The sequence below is a fragment of the Aulostomus chinensis genome, chromosome 21, assembly GCF_037954235.1.
Source record: "Aulostomus chinensis isolate RoL2024-O1b breed Wild chromosome 21, RoL_Achi_v1.0, whole genome shotgun sequence".
In the NCBI taxonomy this organism is placed as follows: Eukaryota; Metazoa; Chordata; class Actinopteri; order Syngnathiformes; family Aulostomidae; genus Aulostomus; species Aulostomus chinensis.
The window spans coordinates 4,420,325-4,440,321 of NC_141340.1; the positions used below are offsets into that span (position 1 = coordinate 4,420,325).

General features: G+C 44.0%; 1 protein-coding gene across 2 annotated transcripts in view; it reads left to right on the forward strand.

Moving 5' to 3' along the window:
- Window positions 1-19,997, forward strand: part of gpr158a (G protein-coupled receptor 158a) — a 64,438-nt gene that overhangs the window by 9,863 nt on the left and 34,578 nt on the right. For both annotated transcript variants that reach the window (XM_086191149.1, XM_086191150.1), the window contains one exon: window positions 3,840-3,945. In XM_086191149.1, the coding sequence (XP_086047275.1) occupies window positions 3,840-3,945 (106 nt within the window). The remainder of the gene's footprint in view (window positions 1-3,839; window positions 3,946-19,997) is intronic.

The following is a 19,997-nucleotide window of genomic DNA, read 5'->3' on the forward strand; positions in this document are numbered from 1 at the left end:
TAAAAATATCAAACTGTCAATTACGTTTTAGGTCATGTTGGAAAAAATAACTAACTTTGACCGTAACTTTGAGTTAAACCAAATTATGTTTGCTACTTGAGGCTTACTTCCTATTTACTAACCTTAGCGTGAACTTGCGATTAAAAAAAAAAAAAAAAAAAAAAAAAAGCTCCTAGTTACGGCTCTGCAGGCCATGACTCCTGCTGTGTTAGTCATTCTGTCAGGAACAGGTTGTTTGGGCTCATGCCCCGCCTCTAAAAAAGCCCACTTTGTTGTGATTGGCTTGCTACGTAGAATGAGTCATGCCCCTTACCACAACTGGAGGTCACCTCCGCAGCAACCTGAAATGACAACAACAACTGCGGGTGGAGGATGCATAAAAAAAAGGTTCCAGGGTGGTGACAATTTTAATGAAGCCCCTTGTGATAAGTTACCGGGCAGCAAACCTGAACAGCTCCTTCAATTTGACCCCTTTAAATTCAGCTTGAAGCCTGGACACCTCCAGGCTGGGATTCTCATTAAGGTTTGGAAAATATCATAGACCATGAGCAATCCAGTTTCATTTTTTAAAATTAGTCGCCTCGCCACGGTAACACTGCTTAACAAAAAGTCACAAAGTAACCGACAACTATTCTGATTGCGGTATTTCTGACCAAATTTGAGCTACATCTGGTTGGCCCACGTGGAAGAGCACAGCTTGGTCTGAAAGCACGATGTCATTTCTTCTTACCACCAGGTGGCGCTGTGAGTAATATCAGTCCCGTGATGTGGTTCTTCACTGGCTCATACAGCACCCCTCCACCAAGTATGATAAAAATCTGCCTCTTAGTTTTTCCCTCTGGCAGACAGAAAGAAAACTTGACCTCCTAAAGCCAATTTACAGCCATAAAAGGTCATGACAAAGTCAGCACCTGATTTATTTTCTGGTTGAGCAGCTCCAGGTTTTGCCCGATTGAACAGATTACAGCTCTAATTTATGGTGGCGAGCTTCGGACCTGAGTTGTCTGTTGTATTGTGCTAATCAAACTGTCTTGGGGTATATTTATGGAATCCTGTTGTCTGGTCCTGCGGTTTTACTCCTGTATTTTTTTCAGGTTCTCTCCCCTTTAAGCGTTATCATGGTGCCGTGACACATGTCCTGCCGAGCTGTAACTCTGGAGTGTCGCACAGCTTGTCTCTAACAAAGTTTAACGTCAGTATAGATTTCTCTAACAACATGGAGCCTCGGGCTGCTCTCCATTTGTAAGTTTGCCAGGAGGAAAAGCCTGTAACGTGGGCTGCCAAGAGACGGTTCAGAGGTTCTCGTTGAACTGCTCGCTGCTTTACACAAACAGAATGAAATATGAATCTAGTTCTTTCTTTTTTTTTCTCCTGTGTACGTGTATTGTTGGTTTGTCCTGTGTGGCGCATCTGTGAGCAAGAAAAGACACATGCCACATGAGAGAAAGGAATCGGAGAGGCATGACCTTCGCCATCGGAGAGACTGACCTTGGCTTCATAGAGATTTAGGCAGCTAAGTAAGTGTAAATCCTCAGCAGCCCCTAGCAGACGTCCCCGCCTGCCTCAGCTGGCTGAAATGGAGCAAAGACTCCAGCCTTTTTCAAGCTGCCGTAGCTGAGCGCTTTGTTGTGTTGAGATCTATCAGCAGTTTAACGTGTCAAACTGCCGTTCAGCTGAGGAGAGAGCGAGAGGGAAAGAGAGAGAGAGAGAGAGAGAGAGAGAGGATATCAGGGTGTGATGACTTTAAAAAAAAAACATTAGTTTGAGTTCAGAAACAAGCCATAACCTTTCCTGAGGTGTTGTTTTTTTATTTTTTATTTTTATTTTTATTGAAGTGTAAGGGCAGCACGGTGGTGCAGTGGTCAGCACTATCGCCTCACAGCAAGAAGGTCCCGGGTTCGAGTCCCGGCTCCATCACGGGATCTTCCTGTGTGGAGTCTCCATGTTCTCCCTGTTCTGCATGGGTTCTCTCTGGTACTCCAGCTTCCTCCCACAGTCCAAAGACATCAAGAGGGGACGAGGCTGATTGATACTCTAAATTGACCGTAGGTGTGAATGTGAGTGTGAATGGTTGTCTGTCTCTATGTGTTGGCCCTGAGGTGGACTGGTGACCTGTCCAGGGTGAACCCCGCCTCTCACCTGAAGACTTCTGGGATAGGCTCCACCCCCCACCACCCTTAACAGGATAAGAAGTAGAAAATGGATGGATGGATGGATTTAAGTGTCAGGTGTTGTCACCTGTGGGGCGGCATGGCTCGGAGGTAGAGTGGCCGTCTAGCTACAGGAGGGTCTCTGGTTCAATCCTCACTTCCCCCGGCAACCATGTCCAAGTGTCCTTGAGCAAGATATTGAACCCCTAATTGCTCCTGATGGCCCTGTGACAGACTGGCGACCCGTCCAGGATGAACCCCACCTATCGCCCAATGCTCGCTGGGATAGGCTCCACCCCCCTCCCGTGACCCTTACTGGACAAGCGGTATAGAAAATCGATGGATGGATGGATGGTAGCCTGTTTTTAAAATCCCTCACTGACAAAGGGTTCCACTTGTAGTTTAAAGGAGCAGGCCAACTCTTTGGGATGTATGCTAATTCACCATCCTCCCAGACCCCGACAAGAAGATACTCACCATTCTCTCATCTGTGGTGCTAATTAGCTCAGCACAATGAATGGTAGTGGGTGGGCAGGTTAGCATACCTCAAACTCATCAATGCACCATTCTGCCAAAAACTGTCTTTGCCTGAATTACAATAAATATGGTTGTGTAAAAACATTCCTTATGAAATGATAATATAAGATTACAAGACATAGTCATTTAAGAATTAGAACATAGTCGGAACTTCTTTCCAGACCGGGCGGAGTGGTTTGACAAAGCACCTCGAAATCCCCTTTGTAAGTGACTGCTGCTCCTGGCGAGCTTTTTAAGAGAGATTACTTCTGGCGAAACCAAGATCCTGAACCTGATCAATTAAATTACTCTAGCCAGAGGTATGCTAACACTGCCTATTCAGTACGATTCATTATGCTAAGCTAACTAGCTGTTAGCCGGTCCTGGGATATCTATCTTCTTGTCCAGCTCAGGGGAAGACTTCAAATAAGCATATTTCCCCTAAAAGCTTGTGTGTTAAGTAATGTGATCAACAATGTGTGCCTGGTTGCAGGATATTTCAAAAACTATCGGACAGATTGTGAAGCTATTTTGAGAAAATATCGGTAATAGTATAAGGAATAAGGGTTTATCTTTTGGAGGTGATCTGGATGGAACTGTACATCCCGGATCCCGAAGGCTTTTCTCGGCCGATGGCAGGATAAAGAATATGATCAGTTTCCTCGAGTCTGAGTGAAATGGTTGAAAAGAACACTTCTGGGAATCAACTTGATCATATTTTAGATCTGTGAAAGATATTTATATATTTGACATCATGATTGGTAGCTGTCAGTATCAAGTTATCAGTATTAAGCTCTCGGAGGTGGCGTGGCTCATGTTCTGGCCCAGTGAACCAGAGGACCTGTTTTGGTGTTTGTGAATAAAATGCACGAACTGATAATGTGTTCAAATTCGTGACGACGGTGCTGTCAGAGATCACCCTTGTGTTTTCATTCGCACTGTTAGAAATGTGAGGCTTCTAGGATGGCCGATAATACGCGGGGACATATCGAACTGGGTAAAGTTGTGTCTCGTATTGCCAGATGTGGCCATTTCTCATGACGTCCCATCTCAGGCTCGTCCTCACCGCGTGTTTCTATCCAACCCTTCGTCCCCGCCGCTCTTCCTCTCCTCCATACGTGCAGGTTTTCAGTTCATCAGCAGCCAGGTTAACGATCCCCTTCTGTCTTGCAGGGGCGTGGTGCGAGTGGACATTAATCTACAGGATGTTGATATCGACCAGTGCTCCACTGATGGCTGGTTTGCTGGAACCCATCGTTGCAACCTGAGCACTATGGAGGTGAGTGTTCGGACACAGAGGCAGGATTGATTCGCTCAGTAAATCTGAAGTGTGAGACTGAAGTCTTATCTACGAAGCACTAAATCTGCACAGCTGCTGAGAAGGAGTGATATGATTCTTCCTTAATGGTACAATTACAAGCAAATAGCACTTAACTAAACACTGTAGCCTATCTGGTAGATGTATCCATGTGTGGAAATGCCGATCAGATCTATCGTATCGTATCAGCTTTATGGAAGAATATTCATGTTTGAGGCCCGAAGCAGATGACTTACCTGCTAAAAGAGGCATTAGAGGTGGATACCATTTATGAATCAGTCCACGTTTTAAGCAACAGCAACTGTGAGCTGTCGGTTTTTACCAAGTGTGTCATTAAATGTGGTAGGCTTATTTCAGCTAAAATACTTGGGCATTAAAAACCTCAGCTTGGCTTTGGACGTAAAAAGATATTCGTGCGCCCGATTCACCCTTTCTTTTTTCACAAAAAATATGAAAATAAAATGATTGAAAACAACTCAAAAGAAATCCAGGCAAACAGCTTCATCAACTGCAGCCATCTAACCTAGAAGCATGGGAATATTTTTCATTTTTATTGGCATGTTCACCGGCATGGTTGATGTTCTGGATGTTCTTGGCAGCTTGGACGCTGACTGATGTTACCTTCCTCCGTTGTGTTTTTTTCCTCCTTTGATTCATAACAGCGGGAATCTTGATTGATGTAAAATCTCACAAACATTGGAGAAACTTTAAGTCGTAACTGACGTTAAATCTCGTCGGGACACGGAAGCGTTTCATCACTAACGACAGTGCATTTTGTCAGTGTTGAAGTTTTGATTTTAAAATCAAAAAGGGAGAGGTTTGTTTTTTGTTTTTTTTAGCTTTGCCAGATGAGGGACGTCACCCACTTGCATTCAGTTATGAAATGAAATATTTTACTTTCGGTGCTTCTATCAGCTAGAAAACAACAGAATAGCCACCAATTAGCATTTAATGAAGTTTAAAGGATTTTCATGGTGATTGTGAGTTATTGTGTAGTGTAAAGGCTTAACTTTCTTAAAACTGCAGTATTGTTTTTGGCTATTCGGGGGCAGTTTACCAAGCACTGAACAAAATATTCACATCTCGTGATGTCAACGTGCCGTGTTTGTTGTTTGGAACATCCCAGAACAACAAATGTAAACAAACTTATCGCAGCAACAGTTGTGACAGCAGCTATTAGCTAATTAAAATCTGTTTAATAAGCACATTACCAGCATGATTGAAGGATAACACGTGTTTTATCTCGACACACACTTCCTGCTGCTCTTACTGTAACCTTTCACTCAGCTGCACTGCTGCCGTCCGGCGAGCCAGCAGCTCGTCTCCTGGTCGATGCGCCCTGAAGCTTCCTTACCTGCCGCTTCGGCCCCGTCATTAAGAGCAATAGATTTTGAAGAGGTGCTGTAGATCAGACTGCTTCATAATGCATGTGATGTAATGGATTGCAGGGAGACTCTTTGAATAATTAATCACTCTCTTTGTCTGAGTACTTCCACCTCTCTGTGGACAGTCAATGACAGAGACATTTGGTCCAGAGTGTGTATGTGTGTGTGTTTGTGTGTGTGTGTGTGTGTGTGTGTGTGTGTGTGTGGGTGGATTGGCTTAAGGGGGAGAGAAATACATTGTTACTGGGATGGATTTCAGCTGGGTTTGCAAAAATAATGATCTTGGAGTGCGAACAGTGCAGGAGCGTGAGAGGCTTACTTATAGCTGCATGATGAAAGCTGTTGTGGTCATGGCATGTTGCAAGCATGATGTGTAGAGAGCTCATTATCGTCATATCTACCCTACACGCAAGCAGGACTTTATATGTGGAGGAGGTACATTTAACAAGAGCAGCAGTGATTTCAACAACCTCATTATCTCAGGGTTGTGTACTGTGTGTCAGCAGCTGCAAACACAAATTACAGCATGTTGTCATATCTATAACGGCGAAGAATCCACCCTCCCGGTCCTGACGTGTGCCACCGGGTAAATCAGAGGTAACAGGGGAGGCAGAGATGTCTTTCCAGCTATGAATAGAAACACGACTGCAGTGTAATCAAGTCTCGCTGCGTTGTGCGTGTGTGGTAATGTGATAAAAACAGGACTGGGAGGGATGCCCCATATTTGCAAACGGGGATTCATTTTGTTTTATTGCTGCCGCCCCCCCCCCAAACACACACACACACACACACACACACACACACACACATAGGTATTCCCATGCATGTGCAGCAGTTTGTTCTTTAAAAGAACACAACAACTTTTCAGGAAACACAATTATTGTCCACTATTTTTTGTGCCACTCAAGCTGATCACTCCAGACTCTCACCGGACGTCTGGCTGCTAGTTAGCTTAGCTGCAATGAATGCTAGTCATCACATACACTTCTGTCCAAAACTTTTTTTGCCTGCACTAATTAAACTGGGGTTGTGCTTTGTATCGGCTGTGGAAAAACTGTTTAAAATGACCAGATGTTGTTATTTTAAAGTAAAATACCAACCTGGAACTACTTACCCGACTGGGCGCAGTGATTTGCCCTTTGACACAAGAATAGCGATTTCTGCTAGCTAACTTTTTTAAAGAGGATGAGGAGGATGACTTCTGGATAAACCGAAATCTCAATCTAGTGTAGATTGAGTGCATATGGAGGAGAAATTGCAGGTTTTGAAAGCTGTGAGACAGGATGTGAACCCGTCTGAGATGGCTTTCTCTATCGCCCTACTGCTAGCATGCACTGCAGCTGAGCTAATTAGCATGCAAGCGTCCTGGGGAGGTCTGCAGATCTGTAGTGCACCCAGTGAGGAGGGAAGAGTCTCTATCTGCTTGTCTGGCACCAAAAAATGATGGGCAATAACAAAAAAAAACCCTCCCAAAAAGTTGACTTTAGCCTTTGATGAATGTCTTTTGAATTAATTAGAAACGGAGAGATCTATGCAGAACTTCTGCATTTCTATGACTTCCTCTCACAGCACACCCACTGTTCTTCCTCTTTGTTGTATGTGCCGCCATTCCAGCTATTGAATTTGACAAAATGCAATTGTTCCAAGCGGCCCGGCAGCCGGCTCTTCCGTAGACCCCCCTCGTACGCTGCCGCTCAAGCTGCTGTTTGTCCAGCCAAGCATGCAGGCGGTCCAAACTCAGATGGAGGCAGAAGCTACGGATGACTGACTCACCAGGCGAGCAGAGGAGGCAAAACAAAATGAGGCTTGGGCTGCTGACAAGAACCGTACAACACAAACCTTTATATTTGTTTGGAAGGCAGGAATTTTCTCCCTTGCATGTCTCCAGAGACATCCCAGTTGATCAGTGCTGCAGGGAAATCCTAGCTGGACTCAGTTGAATGGTAGGATCGAGGTTGTGGTCACTTTAATACCTGCTGTTCGATCGCTCTGGTCCTGGAACAAAGATTGAAGCCACTAACTCCAATTTACTCTGGATCACTTTTCTGAAGTTTGTCCCAAAGCCAGTAGGACAGGAGGAGGAAGGACATCCTCTCAACCCTGAGCTGAAGCTTATTGTGACAGCACTGACACCATCGAGGGAGAAGTAAGAGTGCCTGCAAGGTTGTTGATGTCTTGATGGACACAGGAGTCGTTTTGTAGTTTAGAAAACTTCATTGCCATCCAGTGATATTTTGACATTTGTTGGAAACCGATGTTTTATGATGAGTTAATATAGTCAGAGTTGGGTAATACTTGGTAAAGCTGAAGGAAAACACGTGTTTGGGTTAAAGTGGTGAAGACCGGCGCTGGAAATGATAACGAAACAGGGCTCGAGCACAAAGTTTATCATCAAATCTGGGCTAAAATTCCCGCTTAAGGAGTCGGACCTCCGCTAGTTGAGGTTGAGTTCATCTTTCCCTCCTCTCATCTCTCACTAATGGCACTTCCATTAGTGCCTTTCAGTGTTCGTCAAAAGTCGAGGACTCCGCTACCCTGAGGCACCTTTCATAGCAGAACGTGGCCGCGGATGATGATGAATGTTTCAATCAATTAGCTTATTGCTCAGAACAAGTGGTGGGGCCCTGAGGGGCTGTAGCCTGTGAAAGCCAGTGACACATAACCTGAATGAATGACTCCAGCAGGCGAGAGGAGGACTCGCTATGCTGAGGGCTGCTGGTTGAGAGTGATGGCCGCTCTTCGTGGAGCACCAATGAGAAAAATTAGCGGGCCGCGTTGAGCTTCGAGCACTCATGCAGGACTTTTACACAGACGACTGACTTTACTCTTGCAGCGCAGTTTCAATATGTGACATCATATTTCATTTTATTTTACAAATTTAATACACTCATCAGTAACCACAGTGTCAAGATGATCAAAATGATTTAGTCTCTCATCTAACTTCATTCTAACAGCACTGAGTTGCAAATGTTATCTCACGAAACTGATTCTGCACTGCAAGATCAAAAATGTCAGCTTGTTTTTGCATTAAAAGTTATAAGCTCTTTTTTTTTTTTTTTACCTCTTTTTGCAGTGTATGTCCCATTTCTGGCTTACTCTGGCTTTATAAGAATTCTTAAACGTAACTTTTGTCAAATTGTGTCAGAAATATCATATTTTTGTCCTCATAAGGTGCCTGTGTGTCGCTGGACTGACTATGTAAACACAATCAATAGATGATATTTGTTTGATTGATGCAGCTACACACACACACACACACACACGTGCGCGTGCACATCCGTGGCACGGATGTAAAAATGGCTATTTTAAACACTGATTAAGCCCACAATGATATAAACCAAGGGGAGAAAGACAAACGCTGACCCCGGTGGTGACCTGCTCCCCGGGCTATCCGTGTCTCCCGTTGTGTCTGTGATTTATATCACATTGTCTCTTTTGTTGCTATCTTTACTAGCAGCTGCCTATAACTTACACTGATAAGGCCAAAGCCATCTATTGCACTGGCAGCTATGCTAACAAGTCCTTTATCTATAAAGGCCTGGAGCGTCAGCAGGAGAACATCTGTAGTGAGGAGTGTGAGTATGCGCTCACATTGTTAAGAATGATTTTGAGGGCTGTTGAGTTGATTCACTGAGACAAAACTGAATAGGAATTAAATAATCAGTCTTTTGCGCTTCCTATGATGACATTTGCTATCCTTGATAACCTCGGTAGTGTCGTTTCGCTACTTTAGCTGTTTTTGAGCCGCATTAAAGCAGAAAAAAAATGCGTTGTATTTACTGATGTGTTTTTGAGCCGTAGAACAAAAAGTTGAGATACATGACGCGTGTGGTAGCCACAGCTGTTGATTTTCATGGCGTACAACAATGCTGATTTCCAGGTTTTAGGAGCATTTCTTTGCCTCTGTACTCCACTTCTGAAAGGAAACATGGGAATATCATTGCGGTAAATGCAATATTTTGATTAATCCACTGTTTCTTTTATGTTTTTGACCCATAAAGCAGAATTTTTTGTTAAAAGAAATGATGAACTAATCTTATTAAAAGTCCAGATGAACTAATAAAATCAAGAACAGAATCAGTTTGTACTCAACCTCCTTTTCTCAATGGACTTTTAAGCAGAAACACTGTAGCTAAGTTCATAATTAAGTGTCGCTCTGCCACCACTTCATTTTTCTCTCAAGTTACTACACGTTCTGTAAACATCAGGTTAGCAACAATGAGTCTTTACGATGAATGAACAAGGACTTGATGACCAACACAAGGCCTTTTCAGCAGATTTCTTCCTCCTGGATCCAGATTATAACCCGCGTCCACAAACATGTCCCTGCTGCAAAGGCTAACACTCACAATCTAACAAACACGCCGTTCCCGTCGTACACGATCTTCTCTACAACTCTGAATAATAGTACAACCATAACAACACCATCAACACATACAGTTTTTGTACTCAGGACAGCAGCGCCCCTGGTTCAAGTACTCCCTCCTCACCCATTCTGCTTGAACCCAACTCATCTGCAGGCCCGGCGGTGTAGCGCGAGATAAAAATAGGAGACTTTTTAGCATGAAAGCCATGCTTCAAACCTCTGCATCATAGTGGGGCAGGGAGTCCCACAGGGGACCCGTGCTGAGCGGTTTCACTCCAGGCCGCGGCCGTGTCAACCTGCTGCTCTTGTTTTTGGGTGGGAAGAAAGGCCTTGAAGCATCCTAATTAACTAAATTCCTTGCTATGTTTATTAGTGTGCGTCGGTGAGCCTATAAATAGCCTAACTGCTAATTATCAACAGTGATCCCAGCAAAGCTGTGATTATGCTTCAGAGTTGATAGGAAGGAAACAGAAAACTGCTGTGCACCGCTGGATTTAACTTCACCCTTCAGTTTCTGCAGTTCCTTTAGTTCTGGATGAGTTAGTGTACGCAGCACTGTAGTAACATAGTAGAGGACCTAAAGTTGTACTGGAGCTCAAGAAAGAAGAAGGGCAATAAATAAAGTGGATCTCCTTTCTTAAGAATACAGACGGATGGAGTGATGGATCTTGGAAATATGAAATGTATAAAAATCTTGTTTTTTTTTTGTTTTTTTTTAGAAAGCTTGAGAAATCATCCAACAGAATGTCACACCAAAAAAAAAAAAAAAAAGGGGGTTCTGTTTATTCAAATTGATTAATTAATCAAAGAAATGTCTTCATCATTCAGTATCCCAAATGATTTGGGCTGCCCAACGATTAAAATACAGTCACTCTTTGTGGGGCCAAATATGTAAACGAGCCCTATACATGTAGTTTGAAGCTAATGACCTCGCCACAGCAAAACTGCCCAAAATAACATCAATTAACAAACTATTTTTAGCTCAGTTTGTGTGTGGGTTACTGAGCATGACTCGATAAAGGAGTGGATTACACCCGACTACATGCTTCAAAGTTGATATAATCCACTTCTTTATCAGCTGTTAGCTTCAAAGTCGGTTAGCTTCAAGCTAAATGGTACCTGGCTGGATCTTCCTGCCTTTTGGACTCAATAAGAGTTAAATACGGGTCGGAAAAACATGTTGTGAGCTCAAGACTTCTGTCTGTGAGGCAAAATACTCTTGATTGTCGTGTCAACTGAACTGAGAAGCCAGTGACTTCGAGAGGAGGCTACCGGACCTTCACCAATGCTAACTTGCTGTGTTTCCAGCTTTTAGGACTCGATCACTTAGAGAGGCAATTCAGATCTCATATTGGACTGTACTAAAATGACTTTTACTGGATTACGTCACTTCCTGTCTCCTCGGTGGAGTTAGTGATGACATCGTCATAATTGAGATTGAGGGATGTTGCCCATAATGCAGTTGGGCAAGTGATCGCACTGCACTTCTGATTTGAACTGTTGCCCCCGGCAACACAGCCCCTTCGTTAACCTCTTAGCTGCTAATTGGCTCTGCTGATAACGCAGGAATTCACATTTTACATGGAAACGCTTTGAAGACTTGAATACACTTGCTGCCGCCGCCGCCGCCACCGCCACCGCCAGGAGTCTTACGTCCGCTTCACCCAGCCTTCACAGCAGGCTGTAAACCGAGGCAGAAAGCAAACAGTGGGTCCAGGGAGGATTGGAAGAGTGGGATGTAGGGGTAACATTTATCTAGGGACCCTTGAGATTGGCTGGGAAAGAGTACAGTCTCATGGCTGTGGAGGACCAAAATAGACAACAAAAGAGTGAGAGACAGACAAAGACGGCGGCTCCATTTACACTCTCAGAAATATCCTGGCTGCCGCCTTCATGCTAATTTAGGCCGTACTAAACTTGGTGCTGCCGCAAGTAAACCATCCAGTGGAGTATCGCTGTCTACCGAGCAAACCCTTCCATTGTGGAACATGCAGTCGTTGTAGTAGCGACTCTTCGGCCCCGCCTCCTACATCTCCCGAGTCAAGATGACGCCAGACTTCCACAAAACATCTCAACAGATTTTTCAGTTGGAAATTTCAACGGGACTCTCCCCTGGGTACCTGATGAATAATTGATAACAGACAGTTTTTGGCAGTTTTATGTCTCGATTGTGCCACGTTTTATAAGTCGTGCGCAGGTTACTGCTCATCTTCTGTAGATGGACGTTGTTACGAGTGCTGTTATCAACTGGTAAGACAGAGGGTTGACATGTAAATGGGGATGTGTTTTTGCTTTTTTAATTTTCCACTTCGGTTCCGGGTTCCAGTCTCTTGAGTTCTGAGGTTAAAGGAGCCTGCTGTAAAGGCCAACACTTCCTTGCCCCCAAACCGTTACAACAGCAGAGTTTGAATTGGGTTGCACCTGACAGTTGAAGCATCTCTTTTTTTTTCCCCCTTTAATTTCCCAACTCCTGCTTTCAGTCCAACTGATTTCAAAACTATGGATGCCCTCCAAGAAGACCTGCACAGAAAAACCGATCGAGACCCCGAGGGTGTCGTGAACGTCACTCTCGTGGTGCAGGAAAGCTTCAGATTCTTGCAAGTGAGGATGAGCTGCTCCTTTTGGATGAGAAGAGAGGAAGTGGCAGGTGGACAACAGACTTCCTGTCCCTGCGTTATCCCTCTCTGTGCCTGTTGTCCCTCAGGGCCTTGCACAAGGATGTCAGAAAATTATTCCCCTTTTTTTTCCTTCTGCAGTTATTGTTGGTTCCCGCGTTGCTTTTACATGAGTGTGTTTTGTAAGTTGGACTCAGTGTGGCTGGCTCTCATTGACACTGAGACGTGGAGGTGACGGTGAGAGCAGTAATCTCTCCCGTTGGTGTGTGCAAGCTCTGAGGAGCTGTGTGTGTTTACTAGTCCCAGCCTGATTGTAATGTTAAGCTCCCTCTAGGCTTCAAGGAGTGTTTATCTCACTGGTGCTCAGGCTTTAGTTTCTGGACTGCACCCAAAGCCAGGCACGGCTGTACAAGCAGCTCTGCCCCGGCTAACTCCGGCTAGTTGACCTCGTTTAAAGCCAATAGCTGGCTGTGTAGCTGTCCCTTTGAGCACCGGAGCTCAGCCATCAAACGCTTTGTGTGTATGCCTCACTGTTTGTCTGTAAGTCTCAGTTAGAAATTTTGGTCCAGACACAATTTATCTGGCCCAGTCCTCGCCCCACAGCTAAAAAAGAGTCACCCAATCCTGGCCTGTAGCTAATATACTGACGTCAAACTCTCTCCTGCACAGACGGTTGAGCAGTGAGGCTGGTACATGCCGCACTTTTGCTGCTCCATCCATCAGGAAGCACTGACCTGACTGTACCTGTTGTACTGTTTTTGTTGAGGGGTCATACATTATTAATATTACTCTTAATGTACTGCTTACTCTTGTTATTGAATTTATGCAGGATTGGAGACGTGTTTCTCTGTTAAATTGAAGTACAAAAATGCAGGTCTGTGTCAGCGTGCTGTTTCTCCTCCTTCTTCTCCTCCCGTTAAAGTTTGAATGGCGGTCTCTTCGTTGTTGTTATTTACAAAAGCTGTATTGCTCGAGGTGGTAGTTAGCTTAGCACAATGAAAGGTAGTTGATGGGAAGGGTGAGCATACGTCCACGCGTTCATGTAACAAGACATTCGCGTGAAAATGATTTAAAATCGGAAAAGGATGATGGGTAATAACTCGGGATGTTAGGAAATTTCACGTCACGGAATTCCGCGAAATAAAAAAATGACGAAATAAAATTCAAAGACATAAAAATCAATGTAAAAAAAACGAAAACAAAAACACTAACGCTGATGATTTTTTACCCTCTCGAGGGTAGAAGAAGAAGCCGCAAAAAACAATTATTTTAAAATGGAGGAAGACGAGGTCAAATAGTTAGCGGACGCTCCTTCATCAAACAAATTGGTTGTGTGGACTTTTCCAGGCTTCACATGTAGAAGACAAATTCATGGAGAGACGATGGTGGACAAAACAAATATTTTGGTTTTTCCCAAGAAAAGAGCATTTTAAGGAAGAAAATAAAGAATATTTGATTTTCTTTCATCTTTTATTTCGTATCGTGAGTATTTTGTATCCCTGTTTCGTATTTCGTATCGTGTCGTGAGTTGATGATTTCATTGCACCCCGAGTAATAACCCCCCCCCCCCCCCAAAGCTGGTGAGTTCTTTTTAAATTAAAAAGGTTCACATTTAATTTCTCTGTCTCTTTTATACATGCTCTTGAAATTCACAGCGGGATACCACACCCACACCCACACACACACACACACTCACACACACACACAAACACACACACACACACATGGACACACACAAACACACACACACACGAACACTCACACACACACACATGGACACACACACACACACACGGGCACACGCTAACTCATGTGCAGAGCAAATTGCCCTCCAGCCAAGTATTCTTTGTCTAACCTCCTTTTGTGCATTCTATCGTTCAATTTGTAATTATTGCATGATAAGCTTTCCTCTGGGTTTATGTTCCACTCTGAAGGATGATTACAAATATCTACAGAGGCCTATTAGTGGTTGATTAGGCGCTGTGCTGGACCCGGAGAGCACGGGCTTATTTCAAAGAGATGGAGAGTCCTCGGCAGGCCTTAATTAGCCGGCAGGGCTGAGCCGCAGCTCCTGGTTTCCTGGTCAGGTGGAGGAGTTCTGGCCTCCGTATAAATTAGTGTGACTCTGAGTGTTGGTTTTATTCTTCGTGTCACACAGAGGTGAAGGCGGAGAAGGGTTGCCTTTGATATGGGGAGAGTGTGTGTTGTGCATGCACAGTTGTGTGCTGGAGTACATTAGTTATGCATTTGAAGTGAATCTATAGTCGGATTTGGGAGATTTATGAAGATCCTGCCAGGCCTTGTCGGAATAGCTCCAGCTAACACAGTTTTATGCTATTTAAACGTTATTTTTATCCCAGTCATTTTCTGTACTGAACATAACTTGAATTTATCTCAGTTTAAAATCTCCACTATTCTGTCAGTTTGACATAAGTGGGATTCATTTTAGTGTTCTTTAAGAAATATAAAACCTTATGTCTTTATTTGTTCGAATGATTGCGTGATTAGTTGATTGAAAGGCATCAGACTTGTGTCTTGTATCCTACAAAAGCATTTCGTGTCCTCCTGTGGTGTTGTATAGGAGTACAACGTGTAGCTCAGCCAGTAGAAACATTGAAAAAAGTGCAACTTTCTACTTTTATACTTCTACACTTTTACTTGATTATAGAGAAATACTGTTTATACTTCTAATGGAGTTGACGAGTATCCGTACTCCTACTTTATTAAGGAATGTTTTTATTGATATATATAGATATATACATATCTATCTATCTATCTATATATAGATATATATCTTTTATTACAAATCCAGAGGTATGATTTGCAGCTGAACGTTGCCGGGCTCATGGCGGCTCCTGAGATGGAGGAAGGGTGTTGTGTCCTGCTCTAAGTGGCTCAGACAGACCACGCTGCTCTGACAGCGTGACGTACTCCGATAAAAAGACTCTCGCTTGCAGTCCCACACATGTCACCATGGCAATTAGCATGTCAGTGTTCGCGTGATTGACAGCCGCCACAGCTGGGATGTAAACAACAAGAAGCGATGCTGGCGGGGGAGGCACTTACAGTAGAAGCTCTGTCATAAGGAGTAAATGAGGTGGATGTGTTATCTGACAAGGAGCAAAGAATACAGGTGACAAGAATGGAGCGAAGGAGGTTTGTCATAAATTATTGAAGTTAATTATTATTACCTCCATTTTGATTAAGTTATATTTCATCCTGTTCTTCCTTCTTGCAGTGGCTCTCTGTCGGTGTTAGACCTGACTTTGATCTCATTCTGTTGGTGTTTAGGTCAGTGCAACAGCTTAAAACATCCGTCCATTGTCTGCACCGCTTATCCATTAAGGGTCGTGGGGGTGGAGCCTATCCCAGCTGACATTGGGCGAGAGGCGGGGCTGGCAGGGCCATCAGGAGCACGGGGGGAAGTGAGGATCGAACCAGCGACCCTTCGGTTGCTAGACAGCCACTCTACCTCCGAGCCACGCCGCCCCCCATCTTGAAACATATTTGTGTAAAGGAGCATTTCTTGATTTTATTAGATTTTGACGGTCCTTTTGACAGGGACTGTAATTATTATTCTAAATGGTCTTCTTGTTGTAGCATGGTTGCCTCCAGTCAAGCTCTTTGTAACGTGGGTGTGGAAAAGCGCTCTCTAAATAAAGATGTGTAGTATTATTTTCAATCACGGGGACCTAATTAATTATCGGTTAGTGTAATGTGATTTCTGCTCTCTGGCAGATCAGTTGATGCCTTCGGCTCATTAAGGAAGCAACAATATGGCTGCCTGAGTCGCTCCCTATCAACACAGCATCATCAAACATAATTAACAGCGTATGCATTTAGAAGTAGGTCAGTGCTCCTGTGTGTGTTTTATTCTAAATACTATGTTGTCTAGCAAAACAGAGATTTAGCTGCAGAGCAAGACGGAATCCAAGTTATTTACTAAAAGAAAAAAATAATAAAAATAAGTCCAGTAGAGCTGCAATTAATTTTTTGGTGAATTATTTAGTGCATGAAATATCAAATTGCTCTTTCTCTGGCTGCTAAATTATGTCTTCCAAAGATATTCAATTCATTCTCAAGAAGAAAGGAAAATACTCTTTTTTTTAACGATTTTAAAAGACTGGAATGTGGTGATCAATAGTTAACTCGGTTTATTTGCAATAACTGATTGGTTAATAACTTAATCCATTTCGAGTCTTAGTCAGTGTCAGCTAAGGACTTGAAAGGTGTATTTTAAGAGGTTAATATAGACTTGTAACACTTGTTTCCTCAAGAGGCAGCAGTGAGTCATCGGAAGCCGGAGCTCATGAGTCACTGCCTGAAGGACCCGCGGCTGCACCAGAGGGTGGAGTTAATTATCCCTCCCTGGAACAGCGGGGAAATCGGGATGATACACGTTGCGTTCCGTACCGCAGCAGCGAGGGAACATCCAGACCTGGAAACTTAGAGGACAAACTTTCATTTCTGCAGCAACAATCTCACTCTTTTAAAGCTTGTGAACATCAATGAGGGCTGGAGTGTAAATAAATAGAGAAATTTTCATCCTTAGGTTATGCTAAGGAAGTTAGCATTTCATTCTCCTCCACAGTAGTATGCCGTCCCGCTATAGAGTGAAACGTGGAGCTCTTCTCTTTGGTTTCAACCTAAACTTTACTTTTCTTCTTCTTTTTATTGCAATTTGGCTTTTTTCCTTCATCCCTGAAGAGCACCGGATTTCTTTTCAATTAAAGAACATGTACATTTTCACTCGTCTGACCCAGCGTGGCCCTTGACTCCTTCTTGCTACGTTTATCCGGACTCATTCATGAACAGATTTGTTCTGACATTCTATGGGAATATTTCTAATGTCTCAAGCCTGATAGCTATTGCTAACTTCTTCCTCCTGATATCTGTTGTGCTGCTCTTGTAATATTAAAGTTTTTGCAGGCCAGAGTTTTATAACAGATATCAGGAGCAAGGAGTTACGAGGAGGCATCAGTCTCGTACCTCCTATTGTTTTCCTCAAGACATTTTTTCTTTGAGATCTGGATTTTGCACATCTGTTTGCTAGCTTGCAACCGTCTTTTCTCCTCACCTTTTTTGAGTTAGTACCCCCTGCTGATCAGTGGCATCGTGTGAGATCCTTGTATGTACAGTCTTCCCTCATCTGCACGCGCGATACAAACACATTTGAAAGAAAGGCTCTCATCAAAACACAGACTCGGTGTTCTGTCACCCCACCTTTTGAATTGCCTCCTGATGCGATTAAGAAATAGAATTCATCAGCTTCTACGGCCTGGAGGGACAGACTTTTGGTCCAGAAAGCTGCATTTTTATGGCCCCGTGTTGAAATGAATGTGTCTGGAACTTTGCCGCCGGGATTACATGTGACTGATGGCAGGTAGCGGCCAGGCGGGCTGCACCGTCTGCGCTCCTTCCACCATCAACATTCTCCACATCCAAGTTCCAGCATCAATCAAACCTCGCGAGCAGGGGTGGGATGTACCGCTATTCCTGGCTCTCCCTCAGAAAATGCATACTCACTCACTCAGGTGCACACACACACACTCACACACACTGGGCATATTAACTGTGACAGGCTGCAGCATGCTCCACCAGGCTGGAGGACACACCTGTTGGAGACGAGGATGAAATCCCTCACCTGACTCACGTCACCGCCACAGTATCCATTTAAAGCTGCCCCGTGTGTGGGGCGTACAGCAGGTGTGGAACTGCAACCTCTAAAATGAGGTCGTATCCTTTCATCATGTCAGCCTGTCTCTGTGACCTTTGACCCATTAGATCTTTGTGCCATATTTGAAAAAAATCCCTTGAAGGTGCTCATGAGATGTCACGTTCATACGTGAGGACAGTGACCTTTGACCTTTGACCACCAAGAAATTTTCATCCTCCACTCCCAGTGGATGTTTTTGCAAAGATTGAAGGAATGTCTTGAAGGTGCTCTAGAGGTATTGTTAAGATGTGAGGTGACAGTGACTTTGACTTCCTGAACCTTCTTAGTTGATCCTTAATTCTTAGCGGACGTTTGAGCCAAATTTTAAAAAGAAATCCCTCAAGGCCTCCTGGATGTCATGTTCATATATGATAATGTCCTTGACCTCTGACCATCAGACGCTTTTCCGTTCTTCAATGAATGCCAGTGGATGTTTGTGCTGAATTTAAAGAAATCCCATCCAGCCGTTCCTGAAATTTTTGGAATGAGATATCATATAGGTGGTGCAGCATTTAAACATCCATCCATTTTCTTCCTCTTAAGGGTGTGTGTGTGTGTGTGTTGGGGGGGTGAGGGTGGAGCCTATCCCAGCAGCCTTCCCCCTGGACAGGTCACCAGTCCATCACAGGGCCAACACATAGAGACAGACAACCATTCACACTCACAGTCACACCTACAGTCAATTTAGAGTCTGGATTAACCTGGTCCCTCTTGATGTCTTTGGACTGTGGAGGAAGCTGGAGTACCAGAGAGAACCCAGCAGGAACAGGGAGAACATGGAGACTCCACATAGAAAGACCCTGTGCTCCAGCCGGGGCACAAACCCGGAACCCTCTTGCTGTGAGGCGACGGTGCTGACCACTGCACCACCGTGCTGCCCAAATCCTGTAGCTTAAGTAAAATCTGCAGAAGTTCTCAGACTCGTTGGTGAAATTATTCAGTGGTGCGGTGCTGCGTACAGGTTTAAGGTGAGCCAAAGATTCAAGGAGCCCTTTTCAAGGCTTCACCTCTAAAACAAGGAGCTGTCAGGTTAGCGCAGTGCCACTTTGCTCTCTTCAGTGGAATTTGTTTGAGAAACTTGGTCACTTAATAGCAACCTGGTAATTATCTTGTGCCACTGAACCTCGGCCGTAAGGCTTTGACGGAGGGCCGCCACTCCCCAGCTGAGAGATACATCCAGAGCCCACCAAGGTCCTTGAGAGTAAGTCAGAAATAGCCGCCTCTTCAAGACGTGCGGAGGCCAGTCGGCTGTCACCGCGGCTGGTGCTTCATTTAGACGCTGCTGCTGGCCTTGCTTCCAGGTCTCACAGTCGGGTCACAAAACACTTGATAGCGTGTCAAGTGTCAGCTGAAGCACCCTTGCTATTCTAGGTTCCTCGTCATTTCTCGCGACTCACAAATCATTATCATCTCCGCCACAAAAAAAAACAACCAAAAAAGGTTCAGGTTGTGTGAAAATAAGACCAGAGAAAGCAAGTGAGAAATAGAATTTCATGTCAATAGAAGAAAAGAAGATGGTTCTCATCCCCACACGGAATAGAATTAGCGGTTCTCCTTTAATCATGCAAATTAGGCTGTTCTTAATTTAGATATTAATTATATCTTGGCAAACCGCACAGTAAGTCTGCCAAGGATGCCCCCTGACGCCCCTTGTGTTTTTCTCTGCAGCCCTTCGTCTGTTTCCTATCAGACTTTCAATCAAATGAAAGAGGCTTCACTAATTTAATACTGAGCGGCGAGAAGGCGCAGTTCGACTGAGAGGAATAGCAAAACTTAAATAATTAAACCCTTGTCCCTCCCAGAAGACATTTGATCCTGAGTTCTATTCACTGATAACCAAACTACTTCACTTGTATTTTAGTATTGACTTTTTAAATTGCCTTCATATTTGCTGTCTAAGTCAGCCTGAACTCATAGCTGCACAGCAAAAC